Source organism: Canis lupus, chromosome 6, assembly GCF_003254725.2.
Source record: "Canis lupus dingo isolate Sandy chromosome 6, ASM325472v2, whole genome shotgun sequence".
In the NCBI taxonomy this organism is placed as follows: Eukaryota; Metazoa; Chordata; class Mammalia; order Carnivora; family Canidae; genus Canis; species Canis lupus.
Genome location: NC_064248.1, coordinates 30,367,218 through 30,391,972, shown reverse-complemented (window position 1 = coordinate 30,391,972; position 24,755 = coordinate 30,367,218). Strand labels below are relative to the sequence as shown.

Sequence of the window (24,755 nt, the reverse complement as noted above, 5' to 3'; positions counted from 1 at the left end):
AGGAGGGTCTGACTCGAGGCCTGTAAAATCACTGCCCTGCCCTGACTCAGCATTTGCCCCTGTGGCTTGCTTGCCCACAGCATCACTGCACTCTTACTTGCCCCCCAACCTTCCCGCCCCATTAGCCATGGTCAGTTGGTGCTTGATGTTGGTGTCCGTTCCTATCTTCCCCCCTCTGAGCACAGCCCTATGTGATGGATTGATTAGATCCAGGTTTCGGCTGAGCTAACGGAGGTGCAGAGAGATTTTGTGACTCAGCCCAGGGCATGCAGCTTCACGGTAGCAACAAATGTGGACCGAGTCCTTTCTCATTTTTTAAATACCATGCCGCTTATGCTTTCATTTTTTTTTTTTTAACTTTTTTTCTTTTTTTCATTTCAAGCCAAATGTAGTGTCTGTTGTGCTCTAGGCCAACACACTGGGTGGTTTCAAAGACTCCCATTCCTCTGTGGTGAAGCTCTCACACCTTCCCACTCCCTACCTGCAAAATGAATCTCTCCCTTTCTTGTCTCCCCATCTCACTTTGTACATCAGAGTGGTTTCTTTTTTTAAGCATACTAATCAGTTCTTCCTGATAGCAAAAGGGCTCTTTTGGAAACTCCAAATCTGGAGAAGGCAGTTTCCCAAAAAGCAGAACAGTGATTCAAAGGGTGTGTAAAGGTGGTGTCTCTAGAAAAGGGGAAGCATGGTGATGGAATAATCTGGAAAATCATTAGACCAGAGTGTGTTCGACAAGCTCTCCTTTGCTGTAGCACTTCTCACTTTTGCCTCGTAGCTCTCCAAACGAGGTAGAGAGAACCATGCAATATACGCATTATTTCCTAAAATTAATTCCCCAAGGAGCATCTTTTCTAAGATGTTTTTGGAGGAACGCATTTGGGAAACTTAGGGCCAAGTTACCCACGCACTGGCTGGCAGGGAGCTCACGGAAGCCTCATTTGTCTCCTGGGCCTGCCCTGGCACACCATCCGCGGGAGCTGGAGGGGGCAGGGGGTGAGGCCGTGTGGCTGCGGGGTGCAGCGGGCTGGCTCCGACTGGCCTTCTGCTTGGCCCCAGCTCGCTGGGGCCTCGGTCATCTGGGCAGCACTGTGCCCCGGGCACTCGGGCCTCTTACCCAGTGGCTGCCAGAGAGCAGGTGGTCCTCCTCTCATGTGTTCGCTTCTCTCCTGCTCTGTTTGGTTTGTTCTTCAGTCTCTGTTTCTCCTCCTGTCCCTTGTGCTTCTCGCTTGTCCTCTCCCCTGTATCTACCTCCCTTCCTGCTCCTCTAGCTCCTTCTCTGCTCCTTCCTTTGTCCCTCGGCCTCTACCCGTCTTCATCTGTGGCTCTCTTTCTCTGCCACTTCCTGCGTGTGCCTTGGTCTCCAGCTGCCTGCCTGTCTCTTGCCCGTGCCTGAGCCTTTCTCTGCAGCCGGCTCTGTCTCTCTCCTCCCCGCTCCTTCCCACCTTCTCTCCTTCCGTGAGCATTTGCGTTGCTATGTGGCGTGAAGATGCTCACTGTTCGACAAACTCACATCCCTTCTATTTCCTCTTCCTCGTCTGACTGGTGTGTTTTGCACCAGGCCCCCATGAAGTGGCTTAGGATACAGTTCCCTGAATGCCTTTGTGGACTCTCCCCTCTTGGCCACTCCCCTCCTGAGCCCTGCGCCCTAGTCTGGCTTTCCACAGCACTTGGTGCTGCGGCCTTTGTCTCACTGTCTTAACACTTTTGTGTTGAACTTTGTTTCCCTTGCAGACTGATCACTTCCCTGAGACGGGGCTCCATGTTCATGTCCCTCTTCTTGGGCCGGGCCCACAGTGTCCCTCATGGAGCCTCTGATGCGGTATCCATGGTAACACTCTGTTAACCAGGATACTTGATTATCCATTAAGGTGCCTTCCTGGTTTCTACCAGATAACAGATTTGCTGTTAATCCTTGCTCTAAGCTGCTTGGTGTTTCCACGGGATACCTTCTTCTACTGTTGAAATGACTGAGCTAGTGGTGGGAGAGGAAGACAAGTAATTTAAAATTCAGGGGTGAGGTGGAAGGAGGAAAAAGAACCTCATCCCAAGTTTTTTTTAATATGGCTCACTTTGAAATGAAATGCTTCCTGGGACTTTCTTGGTATCGTTAAAGCCTTCAGAGGGAGTGATCTCATTTGGGGGCTGATGCTATTTAAATAGAGAAGCTTAATAAGAAATATATTTTTCAGCTGGGTGACACTTGCAGAATATCTAATGATCAAGTACCAAATTGTCTGCGGCCCCACAGCAGCTCTAAACATCGTGTTCCAAATTATAAGAGGCTTTTAAATTCAGTACTTGGACCATCAGTGTTTTAATCGTCTACCGTCTTGAAGGAGATTATTTTTAAAAGTGCCATTTAAGAGAGGCTACTAAAAATATGTCTCACATAGAGGCTTAGCTTAGAAATGTTAGTTTTTGACACAAAATCATCCAGAAAGATGCTTGCAGAACCCGCTTTAGACCTCTCTGTGTCCCAGAATAAAAGCCCCTCTGGAGTCCAGCATCTTATTCTGTCCAGAGGCAAATACCCTGAGTGATCACATGCACTTTGCTGGTAAAGCAGAGCGTTCTCCAAATTGCCAGTCTGCCTCCCCACTGTGCCTGGGTTAAACTCTTGTCCCTGGTTTATGCCTGGCTTGCTCCTTACCATGGGTAGGTGGGTTTCATGGGAGAGCCCCGAGGGGCTACAGTTTACGGCTCGAGTGGGCAGCGCCTGGCTACCCAGGGCTTATTATGGGTGCAGAACTTTGAAAATACATTTTCATGAGGATGAGAGTTTTGTGTCTGCTGGCAAATGCAGCATGTGCAAGCTTTGCCCCAAAGCGAGTCTCATATTGATGCAAATAGGAAACACTGGCAAGGTACGGAATAGTCCAGATTTATACACCTGGTGCTCCGTAATGATTTCAGCTGTGCATTGAGCAAGGAATTTGCTGCACTGGCTGCGACTGCCTGTCGGTCTCTCATGTTTTGTGTGACTGTCTCATGCAGCGCTTGGGCACATTGTGGGGATGTGGCGGATGTGGAAGGTGTGGGCTCTGCCCTTGCAGAGGTCAAAGACTAGAATCTGTTTTATGTGGCTTGATGTGGCTTGCATCTCTCTGGTTTGGCTGCTTTGTAATTTGGTTGGAGATATAAAGGTCTACATGGGGGTAACTCTGACACCTGTCCTGCCACTGATTCTGAAGAAATAGAAGCCAAGATCACGAGGCGGCTTTTGACCACCCATCTTACCGATTCTCTCTTCCCCAGCATAGCTTCGTGAACGGCTCCTTTGAGTTGGCTGCCCACAGTGCCACCAGCCCCACCAGCCAAATTGGCAAGCAGTGGCAGCCAAGATGCTCTTGTGCTCAGAGCCCCTGTGCCCCCTTTTATGTGCCACCAAGTCCTTCCTGAAATGAGCCTATTGTTTGTTTGTTTTCATCTGACCCAGATGCTCACATTCGCATGAACCAAAATCCCATGCTCAACACACACACATTATTGGTGCCAGCAAGGCCCACTGTTATTTATGCAATAAGGTAGCTATGATCTCACTCTGCCTTCTGTGGAAGCTGCTCCCACACTACACCCCTGCCTCCCCCAAGGGTAGCAACCTCAAGACCCTGGGTTGCTTTGCTCCTGACCATTGTGTGTTTTATTGGCATGTAGGTTTCCCTACATAGGGATGTCATTAGCTTGGTAGAGGGGTTCCTGTGATTAGGATACTGTAAAGGTTGCTCTGGGCTAGGACCTGTGCCCCACATGGTCAGACTGCAGTGCTGTCTGGACTCATTTTTGTCATCTTCAAAATGTGGATAGTCCCAACCTGCTCCATTCTGTCACCACCATGTCTTCTAAGCCTTTCTGACCAAGACACATCCATTAAATGCCAACTTATTCTGTTTCTGCTAAATTAACCCAGTATTTCTAAGTATACATGACCACATGGTAGTACTTATACAAACTCTATAACTAGATACATTATATGTACTTATTCCTTAATTTAATAAATTTTTCTCTGTGATAATAGAGCTCCCTTCTGATTAGTTCTATCTTTCCTACTAATTGCATATAACTTTCTTCATGTTTGTTAGGTTTCTTCCTAGTATTTATAATCTTTTTTTTTTTTTAAGGCCTATCTCTACTTCTCCTCTTCTGGCCTGTCATAAACTGAGGGCTGCTGTGTTGGGCAGTGAGCAGTTTTAGCAGAATGGCATGTAGACCTCAAAATAACCTAGCAGTTTGCTCTGGAAGCTTTCCCCATCCTCTTTAAGTGCATTTATGTTTTTTCCAGTAAAAAGGAAAAATGCTGTTTTTGTTCTGTGTTTCATGGATGTTGAGTCCCTGGCCGGTTGGTTTATGGGATCCAGAGTAGATTATGCCTAGATATGTTGTGGTTAGATTGGAACAGATGCATCTTGGTAAAGGGATCCCTGATTAATTTGATAAAACCAAACTATTGGTTCCCTTGATCTGTTCTTTTGGAAATGACCTCTTCCTGAAGGATGGGCGCCATCTTGGAATTGCCCATCAGGTTCTTGGCCCTTTTGCCCATGGTAACTGCAGAGTGGCTGCTCCTATTTTTGAGGAAAATTATTTTATTGACTAAGATTCAGATTGTTATCTACCAGATACTCAAAAACTGGGGAGTTTGTCCATACCAAGATGGGTGATTGTGCTTTGAGGTATGCCTGGTGGTGTCAGCTGGGCAGTTGGGATCTGACTTGACCAAGGTTTCTGATAATAAAATTGGAAAAACCTAGGTCCCCTTTCTCCTGGGAAAGAGGCTCTCCTTTTGCTTTCCTGGAGCATCACGGCCTTTGGCAGGATGAGTGTGTCACCTCTGTAGGAAATCACTCCCTCCCACTACTGCAAGGCCCACAGCCATCTGTTGCCCCCAGTGCCTTGATACAGTGCCGGTGTTTCTTCTAGGCTTGTTGGAAAGAGAATCGGGCAGATGCTGGAGCAGCACCTGACTCACACCGTCTTGCTAACCTCTTACTGCTGGCTCTGGGGTCACAAGGTTCTGCTGCCCCTTCCATTTGCTGTTGCTCTTCATACTGTGGGCAGTGCCTTGCTTCTCTGCCTTTTGTCTTTCAGGAGACATGTTTCAAGCTTTTTTCTAAGTTGTGTAAACAAAAATACATTTTTGAAATTAATTATATATAAACTGTATATTGAACAGAGTAAAAAATACACGTCCCTCCCCTAGAGATTGCTCCTACGAAGAGGTTTGGTATCTATCCTTCCCATACACTCTTGTGTTCCCATAAACTTCACTTTTTTTTTTTTTTAGAGAGATTTATTTATGTATTCATGAGAGACATTCAGAGCAGATACACAGGTGGAGGGAGAGGCAGGCTCCCCATGGGGAACTCAACACGGGACTTGATCCCAGGACCCTGGGATCACAACCTGAGCCAAAGGCAGATGCTTAACCACTGAGCCACCCAGGCATCCCTACTTTATGATTTTTAACAGCTGGTTGAGTCTTGGCTTTCTCCATTCATAAGCATGAGTTGGCATCTCCTTCCCTCCTGCTCTTCCGCATCTTTCCTAGCCCTCGAAGTCCAGCTTGTTTCCCAGCCCCTTGTGGCCCTGTCAGTACTGAGTTATTTTTATTTGTGACTTCCTCTGCATTCCTATAATCCTCCTTTCCTCACTGGGCTACCCATTTTGTCTGCTTTTCTTATGCCATCCTTTGTTTATGAATTTGTTCTGTTGAGCTCTACCTAGTTAAGTCTTTCTGCTGGACACCCATTCATTCTTCAGTGGAGGGGACGCAGAGATATGTTCACACATAATTGTGATGGAGGAGGATTATGTGTGATGGTTGGTTCTCGAGACACATTTGTTGAGTAAATGCATTAACAAACAAGAGATGGAATTGTGTGGGATGGGTGTAATGGTAGCACAGTGGTGGGTTGAGTGAATGATGGGATTGGCAGGGAGGGCTTCAGAGAGGAAATGCTGGAGTTGGGTTTTGAGGATGAGTAGAGATCAGTCAGGAGGACGGGCCTGCAAGACTGAGGGAATGGTGGTGTCAGTCAGCATGGTTCCTTTACCGACATTATCCACTGGTTTGGCAAGTATCGTTTTGCTTTGGCATCAGATAATGAAATCCTTAAAAAAAAAAAAAAAACAAACCATGGGAGTGGCATTTATACTTCAACTTATAGCAACAGATTACATTTATTTGAGCACTCACTGTATACCAGATTCTTTCCCAAGTGTTTTATGTGCAGCAGCAAGTGCATGGAGTAAGTACCCTGGTTTCCACTTCAGGGACTAGGGAACTAAGGCAGAGGCACAGTAGGGACTGTCCCCAAGTCCTTGTAGCCAGTAAGTGATGGAGCCGGTAAGTATCCTACTCTTTCAGTCTTCATATGTTCATCTTTAAATAGGACTGGCACTGCCCACCAGAGAGAGTTGTACAAGGTTTGAATTAAATAAAATACTGCTTCTAAATGATTCAAAGTAGTGGGTCACATATTACTTTATCCTAACCCTTAGTAAAATAGCACCCCGTGCTTTATTTTTCTTCACAGCACTGACGGCTAGTTGGCATAGCGTTGTTTATTTACCGTCTCTCCCCTTCATCCTTTTATACATGGCTGTGTCCCCAGGGCCAGGTGGAGACTATGAAATATTTGCTGAATGAACGACTATTAGTTTGTACTTCTCACCGGAGCGTCCTGATTGTGGGTGCCCAGAAAATACTGGGTGAACGTGACCGTTGCTAAACATTCTGTACCCATTCCACACACCAGTGAGGGACCACAAGTGTATGTGTCACAAGACGATCAACATTGGCTGTTTTCCTTTTTTATTTGCTGTCATGTGTAAGGAGCTATCATATGTCTCCCGCCTCTGTTTTTCCTGATGTCTCGATTTAAACAGTTTCCAATTTGAGTATGAAATTACCCATCAGTCACAGAGAGAACGCCTGCTTTCCTTTGTGGCTGTTAGAATAAGCCAGAGCTTAATTGGAGGAATGGTTGTTGGAAGAATAAGGGCTGGCTAGAGAAGTCATGCTCCTTCTGTTCTGTGCCCCCATGTAGAACATCACCTCTCTCCTGGATGATAATATTGTCCACCCATCACCCCTCAATCCAGTGTGGATGACACCTTGTTGATTTATTCACCGGATGTGTATTCATGTCCTCTGTGTGTCAGGTACTGACCTGAGCACTGGCAACAACAGGCCCTGGAGTGTCCCCTGGATCCTTAGTCTGCATTGTAGAGGGGACAACCACATGAGACCACCAACCCCCCCCCCGCCCATGACCTAGAATCTCTGTGTTGTGAGAGAGCACACTGTGGAGGACTGCGCAGGGAGGTGCCCCTGCTTGCTCCTCAGGTCCATGCTTCCCATGGCCTGAGGCCTCTGGTCCTGCTCTTTGGCAGGATAATTTCAGGTTGTTCAGGTGTCAGGTGTTAAGCAACATGGACCCCACAAGGGAGGGGAAGGTGTTTTCTTTTGCCGGGGGGACAGTTCAGCAGTGCTGGTGTAGCTTCACTGTATCGCTTCTGATTCCCTGACAAAGTGGGGGTAGGCGTCAGGGTGCTGGTCAACCATGGTATCTAGAAGTCTAGATGCTGGGGCTGAACCCCCAGGTCAGCTGAAGGGGAGTCTCTGGAGTGGGGCCAGGACATCCCCAGTTGCCCTGGGTGATTCTAACATAGGCAGGGTTCAGAACCACTAACACTTCGAGTTCAAGTTTTGCATTCATCGAATCTGTTTTGCTTTGTATGTATAGCAAGTAAAGTTGGTTTGCTATTTGCTAGAGTGATTCCATTTTTAAGTACTTTTTAAAAAATCTTATTTATTTGAGAGAGAAACAGAGATAGCAATTGAGATTGCACAAGTGGGGGAGGAGAGGGAGAAGCGGGCTCTCTGCTGAGCAGGAAGCCCAACCTGGGGCTCGATCCCAGGACCCTGAGATCATGACCTGAGCTGAAGTGGACGCTTAACTGACTGAGCCACCCAGGTACCCCCATTTTTAAGTAAATTTTATAAGTAAAAAGGGTAAGTTTATTTAAGAGATAACATTAGTAAGCCCCAGTATAAGTGGTATTCGAATGGAGCTCAGTCATGCTGGTGCCTGGAGATGGGCTGATGGTGGGGAGTACCCCTTGAATTGACTGCAGTATCAGTGTGTGAGGCCCCAGTATTTTGGCTCCCGTCGAGTCTCAGGAGTGGCACCTCAGCACTTAGGCCCTACAAGCAAGTCACTGGTGCCACCCACATTCCAGGAAAGGGGGCCGTGCCAGGGTAAGAATGCCAGGAGATGGGGACCACGAGGATGTGTGTGAGAAGGCTGCTTAGCACAGGCAACTGACCGAACACACGTGCTCCTTCACACCCCTGTCCCCTTTAGGGGCACCTGTGGGTGAGAGTTCTCAGGTCCTAACGCCAGGAGAAGCTGTGCTGCTTCTGAGCAATCATGGGTTATTTTATGGACAAAGAGGATCTTGTAACTAGTTTTATTTCACTCTTTGGTCAGAAGGCGTCTGAGCTAAAATTACTGCTTCTCTTTAGTTGATTGTATAGAAAAAAGCAATTGATTATATAGAAATGTCTAATACAGAGCTTCTGTGGCGGGAGGGGGGGGCGGGGCTCCCAGGCCCGGTCCTTAAGTCCTATTGCTGTCATCATCTCTTCCCTCCATCCTCATTGCTTGCTTTATTCTACCCCATAGGAAGTATTCTCACAAGTCTGTAACTTCACGTGTCTTGAGGTTGGGGGCGTTAGGTATCTGTGATTGTGCCCTGCTTTGGGGTGGACTCTTAGCTTCTGAGACGCAGAGGTGACCAGCACCTCCGTTCTCCTGGTGCCTGGGGTTTCCAGCCAGGGACATGTGGGCAAGGCTGGCATGGAAAGCCCCGAGCCAGCTGGTTTGCAGGGTCATCACAGCACAGAGTGGCTGGGCTTCTGCACCATCTCCTCACCATCTTCACACCCAGATCCGGGCCGTGGGAGAGGGACAGGAGAGCCTGGCCACGCACACTCTTTCCCAAAGCTGCTGCCCAGATAGGACACACATCACTTCTCTCTTATTTCATTGGCAAATCGAGTCCCACAGATGCATCTCAGTGCAGCTGGGAGGGGAAATGTGTTCTTGCCAGGCACCTGGAAAGAGGGTTATTTGTGGATAGCCTTGCTGACCCCCAGAGGTGGCACCTTACTTCTCAGGGTGGTCATGAGGATTCCGTCAAATGATCTGTGTGGAGCTCTAAAGCCTGGCATCTAGTAACCACTCATGAGCAGTGATGCTGGAAGTGGTTTGGGCCACGGTAATGATGCCGATCAGAGAAGTCCGGCTTATCCAGGGGCCCACGGTTGGCAAGTCTCTGTCTTAGTGATCTGTTCCTTCAGTGCATGTGTTGGGAGGATCTGGGGTTCCTGAGTTCCGGGTACTGTGCTTTGAACTGGGGATCAGAGGTAGGCCCGACATGGTATGTGTCCCCAAATACTCCCGGTCGTTCCTTGGCAGCAGGGATGGAGGGATTTCCTTTGGGTTGTTGTTTTTAGGACTTTGACCTTCCTAGAAAGTCCCATAGAAACAAGTAAATGCTGGAGCTGGAAGGACCCATTGATTCCGTATCAGGATGCTTTCAGTGGCAGAAGCACAGAACTGGAGCCAAACCAAGGTCAGCAAAGCAAAGAATTTGTTTTGTTGAGTAACTGAAAAGTGTAGAGCTTGGTGAGTAGTGGTGCCAGGCTGCTTATCCTCCCAGTCGTCATCAAGAGAAAGAATGCAACTCCATCCAACATGGCCCCCCAGATCCCCCACATTCTCTCGGATCAAACTGGCTTTGTTCATGGGCTGATGTTGAACCTGTCCCTGGGACCACAAGGACAGGATAACCACAGGTGACTCTGTGCTCATCCAGGGTCGAGGCGCACGGTGTAGTCCACACAGATCTCTCGGTAGCGGATTTTCCAGAAGGTGAGCCGATTCTAGGCAGCAAACAGCTCCAGTCTACCCCTTTATCTTGTCCCTTTCTTTCCTTGGGGAAGAAACAAAGCTCAGAGCAGGGAGATGACTTGCCTGCTGCTGCTCAGCCTGTGAGAAACAGAGAGGGGAGCAGGGTCCAGGACTGTGCACTCTTGCTGCTTTGACTTTGTTCCAAACACATCTCCAGGTCCATTTCAAAGGGTGTTGGGGAAACATCGCACGTTGGGAGCTGTGATCATGAAATGGATTTTAAATGGCCCTGTGCCTAGTGTCTTGTTCATTAGCAAAACTTCATTATTTACTGCTTATTGATAGAAGACAGATTGGAAATCAGGCAGATTTCTCCCTGGCAGGACTGTTTCTTATGTCCAATCTCTGTGGTGACAGTTTGGGGCTCTAATTGAGGGTTTTGCTGATTGGCTTCCTCAGTCATCAATGCCAGCAAGTGGGTGCTGCCCAGTGGTGATGAGGCCATTGTGTAGTTGGTCATGAGAGGCACTGGTGTGTGTGCTGGGGGGGAGGGGGGCAGTTACTCTTATGGGTATTTCTGGAAGGTGCTGTTTTGGAGTTCTTGCTAGTCTCCAGTGTTAAACATCACACAAGTTGTCCAGGAGGCAGGTTCTGGAATGTGCCATTTTGGTGTTTGAAGACAGCTCAGTTTTAGGCATTCTTTCTCACTAGCTGCTCTCAGTGCCCTAGTCCTGGAGTCCTGCAGCCTGGAACTCCTAAGGCTATCCTAACTCCTATCAAATGCTTAAACCATTCTGTGGGCTTCATTAACCACCCCCACCCCCATCCCCCCACCCATCTGGCATTTCCAAGAGCTGTTAGCACAGTGGGACAGGTTGGGTGAGTGAGTTTAGGAAATGATTTGCCCCTATAGTCATCGTGTTCTTCACAGAGGAACGTGTCTTCTGGCCAGCCCCTATCCTCAGAATTTGAAACGACTGTCCCTACCAGCAGATGACACCATGGCCGTCCCCTGCTTATTCCTTTAGGAAATACTTCTGGAATGCTTCCTCTCTGTTGGGCCCTGGGATACAACACAGCAGTACTCAGTTTCTTTCACTTAATCTGTAGTGAGGCCGGCCTGGGAAGTAGTATCTGCCTGTTTCATCACGGAGAAATGCAAGGCTGGAGAGCCCGGGGCTTTGGCCAGGATAGCAGGGTCTCAGTGCAAGCTTGGACCTGTCTAACCCCAAAGCCATGCTCTTTCAAGATGGTGTCCTATCCTGCTGTGGACTCTGGACCCCACCACCTGGTTCCACTCCCAGCTCTGCCACTTACAACCCTGTGCCCTTAAGTCAGGTCAACTCTGGGAATCTGCTTCCCCATCTGTACATGGAGTGGCTAACAGGGCCTGGCATGGAGCAAGAGGTCAGTACGTGTAACAGATGAGCACAAATCTGGTGGCTTAAAATGACACACTGAAAGCAAGGTGCTGGCACCGACAGGGCCTTGCTCTATCTGGAGGAGCTAGGGGAGGATGCTTCCCTGATTTGTCTGGTGGGCAACTGGCTCCCCATCCCGCTCTTCATTCCATAGCACTGAGCCCCTTAGCCCATAGTCACCCGATTGCTGTCTGGTCAAGCAGCTGTGGCACTGCCACTAATGTTGGGGTTCTTGGTAAGATGCTGTTCAGGGGGCACCTGGGGGCACAATCAGTTAAACCTTCGGCTCTTGGTTTCGGCTCAGGTTGTGATCTCAAGGTGGTGAGGTGGAGCCTTGTGTCAGGCTCTGTGCTCAGCATGGAATCTGCTTGGGATTTTATTTCTCCCTCTACCTCTCTTCCTGCTCGCTTTCTTTCTTTCTCTCTCTCTTCAATCTTTAAATCTCTAAATCTTTAAAAAAAAAAAAAAAAACACCATTCAGGAAGTGGGGTCTGCTTTAAAACAGATGGAAACCTTGAAACTACAAGGAATGGAAAATGCACGGGTGCATTTGTAGCCTAGGATAAATCATTCCCAAACATGTGGCAAATGCAGATGGCAGCTCAGTGTAAATAAGAACAGAGATAAAGGGTGAGAAAGAAAATAAAAAGCCTTTGTTCCAGAAGTGAGGACAGGTCAAAGAAAAGGAAGGGAGCAGCAGGTCTTCATTCTGACACACAGAGACAGAACACAGTCCTCGGTGCCCTGGCACCAGGGGGCAAGCCAGGCTGTGTCGGTTCTCCGCTCCTCACGGCAGGGCTGAGGGGCTCTAGAACTTGCAGGAACCTGGGAGAAAGCTGGCGCTTGCTGTAGCATCCTGACCCCCCACAGGGGCCGCAGGCATCAGGATGCCCGGGAGAGGAGGGGACAGGCTGGATTCCTGCAAGTGGGAAATGGGTCTGATCAAACATGAGCTGAGGGAGGACTATAAAGTTTGAAGCTGCCGGATTTGCCTTCCTGTTGTGCAGGGAGGGGCTGAGGAGGGCAGCATGGGGCAGGAGGGTGAGGAACGGCAGTGCCCGAGCGCCTACTAAGGCAGAGTGGGCAGTATGCTGGGCAGCTTGCAAACATGATGAAGTCTCAGGCGCTGGCCCCATCTTAAAGATGAGGAAAACCGAGGCCTAAGAAGTCACCGTGAGTAAGTGGCGAGACCCAAGTCCTCCTGATCTTAAGATATCAGACCCTGTGTCTTTTCTTGAGGACCTCCACAGCCAAAACTAATTAATGTGGAGCTTCTTGAGAAGCAAACCCCTCCCCGCCTACCCCGGGTGCCTTAAGCATCATCCAGGACATGGCTGTCTTATTGGTGAGCAGTAGAAATTAAACCCCTGGGAAGAATCCTGGGAGGAAACATTCCAGAGCCATTTCGCTTTGGTTCAAAAATGAGCAGTGCCTGCTCATCTGCAGATGTAATCATTGCACTTGTAATGGTAAAAATACAGCCCTTGCGTGATGTTAGCAGCAGCCGGCCCGGGCATACCCGTGCTCTCTGACCCGCGTGTCTTCATCGCTCATTACAGGAAGCAGCCTTCCAGAGGCGCTCAGTTTTGTGGGCTCAGAGAGGAAGCTTCAGAGAGGAGCCTGGGTTCTTGTTTTGGGACCCACTTTTCTTGGTGGAGAGGCAGCCGGTGATTCAGCCAGGCCTGGCTTTGAATCTTGCTGTGTCGGTGGGCACATCACTTAGCCTCCCTGAGCCTCTTGCAGAGTACAGGACACAGGCTCCTACTAAACAGTTGCTCTGCGTTTCATGGATAAATGTAATTAAAGGCCTGGATCTTCCAGTGCTGTTCCTTATCATTCCTTCTCCATCACAATCCGGGCCTCCTTTTATTCTTCAGCCTCTCAGGTTCCTATCATGAAGCTGTGGAACTCAAACATTTCTTCCTCCCCACCCACCAAGAAAAATTAAGTGTTGCTCTGAAATCACCAACCATTTTCCTGTAGCTGCTCTGCCATCAATTGGAGCAGGAGGTAGCAAAATTCTTCTGTAAATGCCCAGATTACAGAACGTGTTTTAGTACGTGTTTTAAGAAGGGGTCCATACTGTCGCTGTCACATTTACTCAGCTTTGTTGATGTAATGGGAAAACAGCCACAGGTGATGAATGTTGTACACGCGTCCCTGTGTTCCAGTGAAAACTTATTTACAAAAGCAGCCTGGATTTGGTCCATGGGCCATGGTTTGCCCGCCCCTTATCCTGGAGTATGGGGAGGTGCTGGGTTCAGGGCTGGAAGTACCAGTGCGGAGGGTTTCTCAGTGACGCACCTACCCTTGCACGCTCACAGAGTGTGCTGTTGGCAAGGAGACAGACCTGGTAAGTACCTTCTGGTTTTCTTTGCAGTTTGACATCTCCAGCAGGTCAGCCCAAATGCACCCACACCTACTCCTGTCGGCAATAATGAACTGCTTAGACCCGTTGCTTAAACATCTGTTATATCTTCTATGGTTATTGAATGCTGCTTGGTGGCCCCTGGCTAGGTTCTAAGTGGCCGTTTCAGATGTACTGGCAGGCACTTTGGGAAATCCTACACATGCGCTCCACTGTGTGGAGTCCTAGCGAGAGTGGCTACACAGTTGTCCTAGCGAGAGTGGCTGGCTTTGGGTGCTAGGCTTTGCACAAACCCTGTACTTTCCTTTGGTGTCTATTGGTTGCTCTGTGCCTCTTTTTTTCTGGCTGTTGAGTGGGAATTAAGGGTGAAATGAGAATGAATGAAGCAGTTTGTTCAGTGTTTTATTCTAAACTATTTCTTTTCAAATAAATCTGGCTCGTGTAACCCTTTGAGCAGAGCCCTTCCTTGGAAACTCAAAATGGGCATCAGATCCAAGTGTATCCTGTTTCTGCTGAAGAGTGTGGGGGGAGGAGGAGCTGTGGCCACGGAGCTCTGGGGGCAGCTACTAAAATCCAGGGCACTTGCCAGGAGCAGGTAGGAATGCCCTGTATGGTGTGAGGCGGTAGGAGGTGCAGCCCCTGTGAGGCCATGTCCTCCCTTCTTGGGCCTCATGGTCCTCATGTGTCGCAGGAGTGAGCTTGGACTAGTTGGCACTTCCAGCTTGTTATGATGAGCCTAGGTCTTTTCACTGGAGATGGGCTGAGGATATTTGAGAATTGCTTCATGCCTTAGTTAAGTTAAGCCTAGAGAAACTGGAGACGGTTGTTAATGTGCACTTTCTTACAGGTGAGCCTTAAATCCATGGGTGGGAGGGCGATGGGCAGAGAGCTTGGCAAATCCTCTCGTGCTCACAGTTGAGGTGGGGTGTGTGCATTAGAACCATGCACCTCCTGGCTGCCCTTTTGCCTGCCTCCTGGGAACTACTCTACAGCCAGAGAGATTAGCAAAATGCCAGCGAGCCCAGGCTCTCCCTTGCTTACTCCCTTGGGGGCCTCTCACTGTCTAATCAAGGACCAGAGTCTTGCTGTTTTACCTTCATCCCTCAGCCTCCTCTCCAGCCGCCCTCCCTCCACACCACTCTGCCCTGTCCCCCTCCCAGACGCCTCTGCTGTCCCTTTTCTTCTCTGCAGACTTGCCCACTGTAATGGTGTTTATAGCTTGGCTGAAGATGGTCTCTCCTGCTGGATTATATGCTACGTGAGCCCCAGGGCTTTGTATCTCAGTTTGTTGCCACCTCCCTGGCACCAGGGTGCCTGGACCTTAAGAGGAGTTTAGTATGAATTTGTGGACGCAGTGTCTGAATGGCTGGCAGGTGTTTGCATCTGTGGAGTGGAGCAGTTGGCCCCTCACTGGTGGGTGAGGGCTGCCCAGCCCCAGTCTTCAGTCTGTGCAGTACCCTTGAACTCTACCCAGGAAGGTGGGCCTGGCTGCCACCTAGCAGGCACCTGTTCTCAGCCAGGCACTGGCCTGTCCCACAAGGCAGCTTCTGTTGCCCCATTGTACTGGAGGGAAGGAGTCACAGAAAAGGGTGGTGGCTTATTTTAGACCACACAGCAAAGTCAGAATTCAGTCCCAGCTGACCAAAGTCCGAGTCTGGTCCTTCTTAAAATATTATTTATTGATGAAGAAATAACATGTTTTCACTTTTATTTTATTTTTATTTTTAAAGATTTTATTTTAGAGAGTGAGCAAGAGAGAGAGAGAGCATGAACAGAGGAAGAGGGAGAAGAGAAGCAGGCTCTCCGCTGAGCAGGGAGCCCAATGCGTGTTCTATCCCAGGACCCCAAGACCATGACCTGAGCTGATGCCACCCAGGAGCCCCATGTTTTCATTTTCAAAAAGCTGATAAATGCCACTAATATCTCAGAATCCAGAAAAACAAAGTAGTTATATTAACCATCTGACACAATTCTATAACACTTTCTCTCCTACATTTTTAAGCTGTCTACTCTGAAGGCCTCTTTATAAGACAGTGATATTATGTCATTTTCTGTGCAGAGAATAGAAAGGTAATTTGGTTATTCTTCATGGTTGATCAAAACTTATTTTTTCCAACATTCTATCTGAAAAATTTTAAAAAACTGTGTTAAAGAATTTCACCGTGAACACTGTATAGCCACCACATAGATCCTGCTATTAACAGTTTATTGTGCTTGCTTTATCTTCCATCCCTCCATCCATCCCTCTCTCTCCCTTCCTTTATACTCCATCAATTCATCTTTTTTAAAAATGCATTTCAAAGCAAATTGCAGATATGATGACATCTTCACTGTATGCTCGGGGAGTTCTGATAAGTGCATGCACCTGTGTAGCACAAGACCCAGAACTTTGCTGTCACCCCAGAATGTTCCTTGATGCCCCTTCCCTGTCAGTCCCCACTCCCTTCCTTTTAGAGCACTTTCCTGCTTCTCCCCATCATAGACATAATACTTTTTTCCTTTATTTTTTTAATCTTTAATTTTTTTACTTTTTCCCTTTAATTTAAAATTACAAGTCATTACATTTATTTTTTGAAAGGGTGACTGACTACTCTCTTGTGTCATAAAAACTTTTATTTATTTATTTATTTTATTTATTTATTTTCGTAAAACTTGATAAAGGTATAAAGTTGTATAGTAAAAAATAACTCTGTGGGTACCCTGGGTGGCGCAGTGGTTTAGCGCCGCCTGCAGCCCAGGGCATGATCCAGGGGACCTGGGATCCAGTCCCACGTCGGGTTCCCTGCATGGGGCCTGCTTCTCCCTCTTCCTGTGTCTCTCTCTGCCTCTCTCTCTCTCTCTCTCTCTCTCTCTCTCTCTCTCTCTCTCGCTGTGTCGCTCATGAGTAAATAAATAAAATCTTAAAAAAGAGAAACATTTCTTAAAAAAACAAAAAAAACTGTATCTTCCTCCCACCCTTCCTTTTCATTGCCCTCCCTGTGAAGACATCCACAGTTGGCAGTTTCCTGTGTCTTTCTAGAAACAGTTAATGGAGATGCAAGCACACACGCATATCTATCTTCCAGCTTCTCGATCAAATAGTACTTGACCTGACCTGTTGTTTTGTGTCTTGTGTTTGTCACTTGACATTATATCCTGGAGGCCATTTTTATTGTTAGCAGAGGAGGCCCATGCTATTCTAGTCCTCACTGGTGCAGGTGGGCTCTGACTGAACCATTATTTTATGGAGCCATTTCATTACTAGTTACCCAGCTCTAACTGTCAGAAATGGCATTGCAGTGTATGTCCTTGTAGAGCTGGGTATACCTATGTTGTCTGTGCATCTTCATTCCTTAGAAAGAAACTTGATATTCACTCTGAGTTGACTGGATACTTTCCTCATGCCTCTTCCCTGAAATTCCTTTTCTTCCTTTCTCTGTGTATTCATCTTTCCATCCAGTGGGGACATTCATTGAGCAATTAGCACGCGCCTTATACCACTGAGGCCTCTGGGAATATTGTCATTGAGACCCTCCTAGTCTTTTCTGGGAAGCAGACACATCAAAATGTAATTCACAGAAGTGTAGTAGTCTCATTTCTTCAAGCTTCTGGAACTTCCTGGAGGGTAATGTAAGGAACTCTTGAAAGCTCTTTGTTGCCAGTTCTTTATTCCCAATGGAGTCTTTGTCCTCAGCTGATTTTTAAACCACAGGAATGCCTCTAATTGTTTGTAAAACAAAAGAACAGATGAAAAGATAAACCCAGGGATGCCTGGGTGGCTCAGTGGTTGAGTGTCTGTCTGTCTGCCTTTGGCTCAGGGCATGATCCCAGGGCCCAGGGATAGGGAGTTTCAAGAGTTTCACATTGGGCTCCCCACAAGGAGCCTGCTTCTCCCTCTGTCTATGTCTCTGCCTCTCTCTCTCTCTCTCTCTCTCTGTGTCTCATGAATAAATAAATAAAAACTTAAAAAAAATAAAGCCCAGAAGCCTGAAAGTGGTTCAGACCTGGGCTGGCTGCCCCTGGTAGGCCCAGAGGCTAAGGCTGACTTCATACTCAAAGGGCAGGCCTGGGCCTGCCTATCTGGCTTGTCTAACCACGGTGGAAGACAGCTGTGCCATTGCACATTTTGTTCCTTATTAAAGAAATGAGATGAGAAAGCAAGGCTGTAGGGGGGCCAGGAAATAGTTGTCGTTTTTGGCACTGCAAAGTGAGAGCTAATTGCTTAAGGGAAGGCTATTTGAAAAGATCGATGAAGGAGAAAGTGACTCTGGAAAACATAAATCATGGGTGTCATTTCGTGATTGGGACAAAGATTTGCTGCTCCGTCATATCTGCCTTTTGCCTTTTCTTCTGAGCGGTAAATCTGAAAGCTGTGTAATTAGAAGAGAGAGAATACAATTCTCTTCCTTTGGTTTTTCTTATCTCCAGACCAAGTCATCCTTATCATGTGTGAAGATTGCGAATTTGCTACAAAGCAGTTTCAAAATAGATTGACATTTCAGTGTGGAAATACAGCTTATATTATCATTTATTTCATCAGTCACAAATACTAATTCAGTGTCGACGCAGGGCGGGGCTGTCATGTGTCACAGTTGCATGTGTCGTCCAGCTCACAGGGAGGGACTGGTGCGCAGACTGATCAGAACGGAGTAATGGCCAGCTGCCCGCGAACCCTAGAGAGAGCAATGGAGTGCCACTGAGTTTTGGCAGTCAGGGCAGAGGTCTCCAGGAATGCATATTTTAGCTGAGTTTTGAAAGGTGAGAAAAGGGCCAGCTGTATTAACAAGTTGGAGGAAGAGAGGAAATGAACATGACTTGAGATAATTCTTGTGTCACACATTATTTGGGGGATCAAATGTGCTAATACATGGGCACATAGTAGGTATTGAACACATTGTTGGGTGGGGGTCCCCTTGTCTTTGTTGATTCTTTCTAATAGAGCACTCAGAGACAGGTGTCACAGGGTAGGTGAGGAAGAAACCAGGTTTGTTGAAACCGGGTGACTTCTCTAACAATCAGCGGGAGCCTTCTCTAATGATCAGAGTGGACAATTTTCCGCCAGTCCATTGGGACTTGATGTGTTCTGCTCGGAGTCTGTAGGCTAATGTGTGTATCCAAAGATGGGAAAGGTCCTGGGATTTCCTGGGGAGAAAGGCAGTCACCATGGACTGGGTTGGGCCTGTGCCTTGTTCCTCCAGGCCAGGTGCCTGCCCAGAAAGCACCCTGTGGCATCAGAGAAAACAGGCTTGAAGAAAGGCTTAGGGTTTTAGACCCATACGTATACCTGTGCACACCTACTCTTAAGGGGTTGAGTGTTCGTCTCTCCAATCAGAGCTCTTTATACCAGTGGAGCTTCTTCATTGTGGACCTAGGTTACTTTATCTTCTGGGCTTGTCAATGTGCAGAAGCAAAATGCAAAGCTTGGGGACTTAGTAGGAGGCTGCATAGCTTGGTGGTAAAAAATGTAGTTTCTGGAGCCAAATGACCTGCATTTGACTCCTACCTCTGTCACTTACTAGCTGAACGACCCTGAGAAAGTTACTTTTTGAGCTACCTCTTGCTGTGTATCAAACCACCCCAAAACCTAATGACTTAAAAACACAACCTTTTTCTTTGTTTCATGATTCTGTGGTTTGACTGAGTGATTTTGCTCCATCTTATGCTGTTGCTTGGGGCTCCAGTCATCTGAGACTCAGCTGAGCTGGACATCCAAGATGGTGCATTCATTCTTCTGGCAGTTGGTGCTGGCCTCGTGGCATCTCTGTTTCTTTTGTTTATTTTAAACCAAGTCCTCTTGTCCTTGCCTGTGAAATGGGGGTGACGTCTGTGTGTGCCCACAGGGCTGTGAGGAGGAGGGTATATGGGACGAGTTGTGATGTGAAAGCACTTTGAAGAGCAGAAAGCCTTTGACGATACCTGGTGGTGGTGTGTCTATGTTTGCAGCACCTCAGGACTGCAAGTAAGGGCAGCTCCAAGGACGGGGAGGGCTCTTTGTCCATCTTTGCTTGCTCCTGCCAGGATCCTGATCCTGGAAGTAGAAGGAGGTAGAGTTTTTCCTGTGGCTCTGGCGGTTGCCTGATTAGCTCTTTCCTCTTTTCTTCTGTCCTTCCCTTTCTATTTAAATAAGCATCTACTCAGCACATTTGTTTCTCTCTTTGGCAGAATCTCTGTTATCTGAGCCCCAGTCCTAGGTTTGAGGAATTCCCAGGCAGAGCACCAGGGTGAACCAGTGTCTGAATTCCATGTGGGCATTCCAGCCTGCCAGCAATCCAGGAAATCCTGAGTCAGGAGAGACGGGGGAAGCATCTTTGCTGACGTGCCCCAGAAGCAGATTCTCTGTGCACACTCTGTCCCTACCCATGCGCGTGCAGCCCCTGGGGTGTTTGTCCAGGAGGAACCGGGAATCCTGGGTGCTGTGTTTCTACGGTAATGGGTCCGGCCTTTCCCGTACCTGCGTATTGCTGTGCGAGTTCCCAGACGACAGGAAGGATGGGGACTTCCCTTCTCCGCAGGGCCAGGGAGAAGTCCATGAGGGCTCCATGCTGCTGATGACTTTTTTATGCCCGCTGTTGAGGGTGAACCAAACACAGGCTATGTTCCAGAGATCTGTCCTCCAGGATTCCCTGCAGCTTCAGGAGGTATTACAAGGGATGCTTGTGGCCAGTGACATTAGAAAGTTGATTTTTCTTAGAAAATACTGTCTGCCCCCCACCCCCAACCTTTTCCAGACTGGAGTAAAATCATCTTTCTGGATGATGACTGTAAACCCTAGATGATATCTGGTACCAGTCTGGATAGACAGCATGAAAAGACAAAATGTTAAAGGATTGGGTAGGTTTTGGGCATCAGTTATCAGTATGCAGGTACTGTCGAGCTGGGCCTGATTTGCAAGATACATTCCACAGAGGTCGGAAAGTTGACAGATTCTTTTCCAGTCAGTCTCTCCGGAACTCACAGACACGAAAATGTCTCCTGGCTTGCTGATACCAATAATGCCACATAATTAGAAGAAAAGCTCCCAATTCAAAAGGGCTTAACACCTCCCAGCTACCTAGATCCATTGTCCAAAATGTTCCCTACAAGTCAGACCCCCAAGGGTTAACTGATCTGTGAAGAAAATGCCTTCTTCTGAGAATTGTTTTAGAAGAAGCTTTTTTGTTTTTAAAATTGTAAAGTGATGTCTGTCCTTAAAACCCTTACCTTTTCTTTTACATAAGTCCTTCTGGCCACCTTTCCCTTTAGCTCTGTGGGGTTGACCCAGTCAGAACCTTTCCTGTTCCTTCACCTGGTTCCCTGGGTCCAAGATCTGTTCACTTCCGTTCTGAAATGAGGTTGATTTAAAGGCGGCATCCTGATGCATGTAATGTGCGGCAGGTGTCTTCACAGCCTGGGAGCCCCTCCCGCAGTTTCCTTGCCTGCTTCTCCCATATTGCCAGAAGAACCTTCCCCAGATCAGGCTCAGAGAAGAGAAGCTGAGAGCCACCCCACAGGCCCACCAGAGAAGGTGCTAGACTCCTGGCTGTGGCCACAGGGCTCTGTGTGGAAGAGTGAAGGGGAGAGGTGTCTGCACGGTGGTGTGCCTTCTGCCTTGTCCTTTTCCTTCCCATACACATGAGAGCATTTGAAGACAAAATCTCTCATTTCTGGCTTTCTGTATATTAGCCAAGTGCATTTTTATGGTGGGGTAGATTGAAAAGAGCATCTTTCTTACTTTACACAGTAATAAGAGAGACACTTAATATGTATTATGTGTCTGTTTCTGGTTGCATAAGTAATGCACCTTCATTGGAGGCAGTACAAGGAAGTTCACATGCATACTGCAAATCCACCTGCCCTCTGTCACTCCCGAGCTGTGCCAGGGTCATCTCCGATCTGCTTCGTTCTGACCTCACTGATATGTGGATGTCCTAAGTCACGCTGAGGAGCCAGACTGAGCATTTGCAGCTCCCAGTAGCTTTTTTATTAAACCCAGAGCTGTTTGCTGTGCCATTAAAATTTTATCAGAAGCACTCTTTTGGTGGGATAATACGTTTTTATTTAAATGTTTAATTGGTAGTGCATTATTTCAGAGCTCAAACAATGTAAAAAAAAAGTGTTTAATAAAAAAAAAACCCTTTTCCATATTCTCTGCCAATTGTCCAAGCCCTCACCACCCCCCCCCCCCGCCCCCAGTGCCCACAGGAAAAGGTGCCTCTTTTCTAGATGTCTTAAAGTTCACCGCTGATGCTTCTTGAAGCAAAAGCAAAACCAACTTGATAGTCCTAATTCTCTACTTTTGCACCCCAGGTGTAGTGTATTAGACCTACCACCTGCACCCTGCTTATGCTCTCACTTAATCTGTCCTGGAGATATTTTCATTATAGCACATGGAAAGCTATTTTGTTCTTCAAAAGTGCATTTAATTTTTTTTTTCTAAAACAGTTTATTCAAAAGATAAATACTTTTTTTCATCTTAATAGAGCAAATGAAAATTCAGCCCTTCTCTCCATTCCCACTTCTGTATAATCAATGAAAGCCCCTGTTAATTTCCTCATATATTTCTCCACAATTATCATTGTGTTTGTACCCTCATGACTGTGCATATGTAACTCATTAAAAAAAAATCTGGTCATCTCATACAGACATGCCATAATCTCCTGAATCATTTTCTCTATAGTTGGACCTTTAGATTGTTTGAAAAATGTTTTTCAACTTGTCTAAGCAATTGAAAGAGGAATGATCTTTGATGTGAATTCTGGTCCAGGTCTTTGATGATTTCGTCTGGATAAGTCCTGAGAGTGAGCTATCTGGATCAAAGGATGTGGATGTTCTCAGGGATTGTGGGCCAGCCTCATGGCTTCCCTAATAGATTCTATCCTCTCTCCTCCCAGCCATCCATAGGAAAAATGATGCTCACTCAATAGCAGGGCCACAATGACACCCCCGTCCCTCCCACCCTGGTTTTTTGAAACTGAGGATTTCTCAACTTGGGGGTAGGCAGGTTTCTCCTTGTTGGGTTTGAAGGAATCTCTCAATAGCAGCTTCTTAGCAAAACCTGATCCTGGAGCCCATTATAATTGCTTAGCTCCACACATCTGTCAAGTGCTCAGGTTGGGTGGTTCTCCCTCTGGGCTGCCATATGTGGGGTGAGAGCTTACCCCTTGGGGTGGCAGGACAGATTCTGTATTGGTATTAAGGCTAACATACTGCTTTCCTCAACACTTGCCATATTATTAGCACAGTTCACAGGTATTGTGACCTTCCTACCTGCCAGGCACGATTGGGCATACTCTGTGGGTCTTCAGAACCACCTTGGGAGTTACAAGACTGCCACACCTGTTTTACCTGTGAGGACAGTGTGGCACAGCAGAGGCACATGATTTGCTCATAGCTGCAGGGTCAGGAGCAGATGGAGCCAGAGTTGACCCTGAGCCATGTGGCCCCGGAGCACTGTCTCCAGAACCATGGAATTACCTTCTGGCATCTCCGGCTCCCTGGAAAGACTTCAAGTCTTGCTTTCTTCCACCTCATAGCTGGTTTTCCGTGTGTTTGCTGAGGGTTTGTGGCAGAAGCGCCTTTGAAGTTGGGCAGCCCGGAATTTAGATCCAGTTCCTGCAAGTGTGGCCTTGGGCAAGGTCCCAGCCTCCCTGAGCCTGTTCCCTTATCCATGAAGGCTGAGGGGGCCTGGGGCGGACAGCAATGGTTAGGAAGATTGATGACCACTGCCGGTAACACCAGAGCTCTGACAGGTGCAGAGCATGAAGTAAATGCTCTTCCCCTGACTGGCCCACACCCTCCCCTGTTGCCCTTGTTCCTCCCGGTTTCCATCAACATTCTGAAATTCTGGCCACTTGACATTCTCTGAGTGTGACCGTAATGTCACCACTTATGGAGCATCTACTACTGCTGACCATTTTGGGATCCACTTTACGTAGTACGTGCCATCGTGCCAGGCAGCACAGTTTCTTTCACCCAGTTGTGTTCCCATGGGGCCCTTGTGAGTCAGAAGCAGCAGCTGTGTTCTGCCTTAAATTGCTCATGCATCACGAGGGGGGAAGGATAGAGCCGTTTGGGGGCAAACGTTGGCCTTTTGGGTTTACGTACTAGGTGTGTCTGTGTGTGTGATGTTCATCCCGATGACAGTGAATATTTTTTCCACTGCTCATTTGATATGTCGCATCTCATATCCTAATTAGGCCTTTATAGATCCAAAATTACATGATTTTACAGGCCTGCTATTATCTCAATAGGATTAACAGTCCTTTCTCCGTGAAGATAATGGAGATCCCTCATGGTGGCATGTTTTTATTACCATAACACTGTCTCTAACCATCCTTCCACAAAATCTCTTATTGTTTCCCAGTAACTGCTTTTTCACCTCATTCTGAACAGGAAATGTTCAGGGATCATTGAGTGGCAAAATTCTTGCGTGGTTATGCAAACTACAGTAACCAAGATGCATTTTCTCTCTCCCTTCCCCCTCTCCTGATGGCAGGTGCCTGGAGATTTGAGTCAAACATCCGAAGACCAGAGTTTGTCGGATTTTGAAATGTAAGTCCACAGCATCTGCTCACGAGGGGCCCTTTAGAAATAGGACTCTGTTGTGAGGTTTGTGTCCCAGAGGAGCACAGGGGAAAACAAAAATTAGGTGGAAATCTGCATGGGCTGATTTGGTTATCCTAGAGGTGAGAAGTTGTTCTCCTGCAGCCCGAGTCTGGCCTTCATACATATTTTATTTCTCTTGTTGGGTACTGGAAAACAATTAATTTTTTTTGGTTGACATTTAAGACTTGGAAGCTATCACATAAAGAAAGTAAATTTTGCTTTAAAAAAAAAAAAAAAAAAAGACTCAAATTCCCTACCAGGCCACAGAGCTTGAGTACCAGCCGCCTCCCTCACACGGGGTGTGTGCTCTTCTGCTGACCACGGTTCCCACTTGTCCCTGGCTCCTGGCTCTGGCCTGCTTCTCTGCTTTCATTATCTGTGTGTCTCCTGGAGGAATTTGAGCTTGTAACTCCTGAGTTAGAGTTTCTGAGGCTGGGTCTCATCGGTTACTGGCTGTGGTTCTCTCTGGTGCCTCTGATGGTAAAC

At 47.4% G+C, this 24,755-nt stretch overlaps 1 protein-coding gene across 6 annotated transcripts in view; it reads left to right on the top strand.

Moving 5' to 3' along the window:
* SNX29 (sorting nexin 29) overlaps positions 1-24,755 on the top strand; it is a 528,389-nt gene that overhangs the window by 343,042 nt on the left and 160,592 nt on the right. For all 6 annotated transcript variants that reach the window (XR_007411267.1, XM_025416475.3, XM_049111381.1 and 3 more), the window contains exon 17: positions 24,160-24,215. Coding sequence is in view for 5 of the 6 variants with exons in the window: in XM_025416475.3 (XP_025272260.1) it covers positions 24,160-24,215 (56 nt within the window). In the remaining variant the exon portion in view is untranslated. The remainder of the gene's footprint in view (positions 1-24,159; positions 24,216-24,755) is intronic.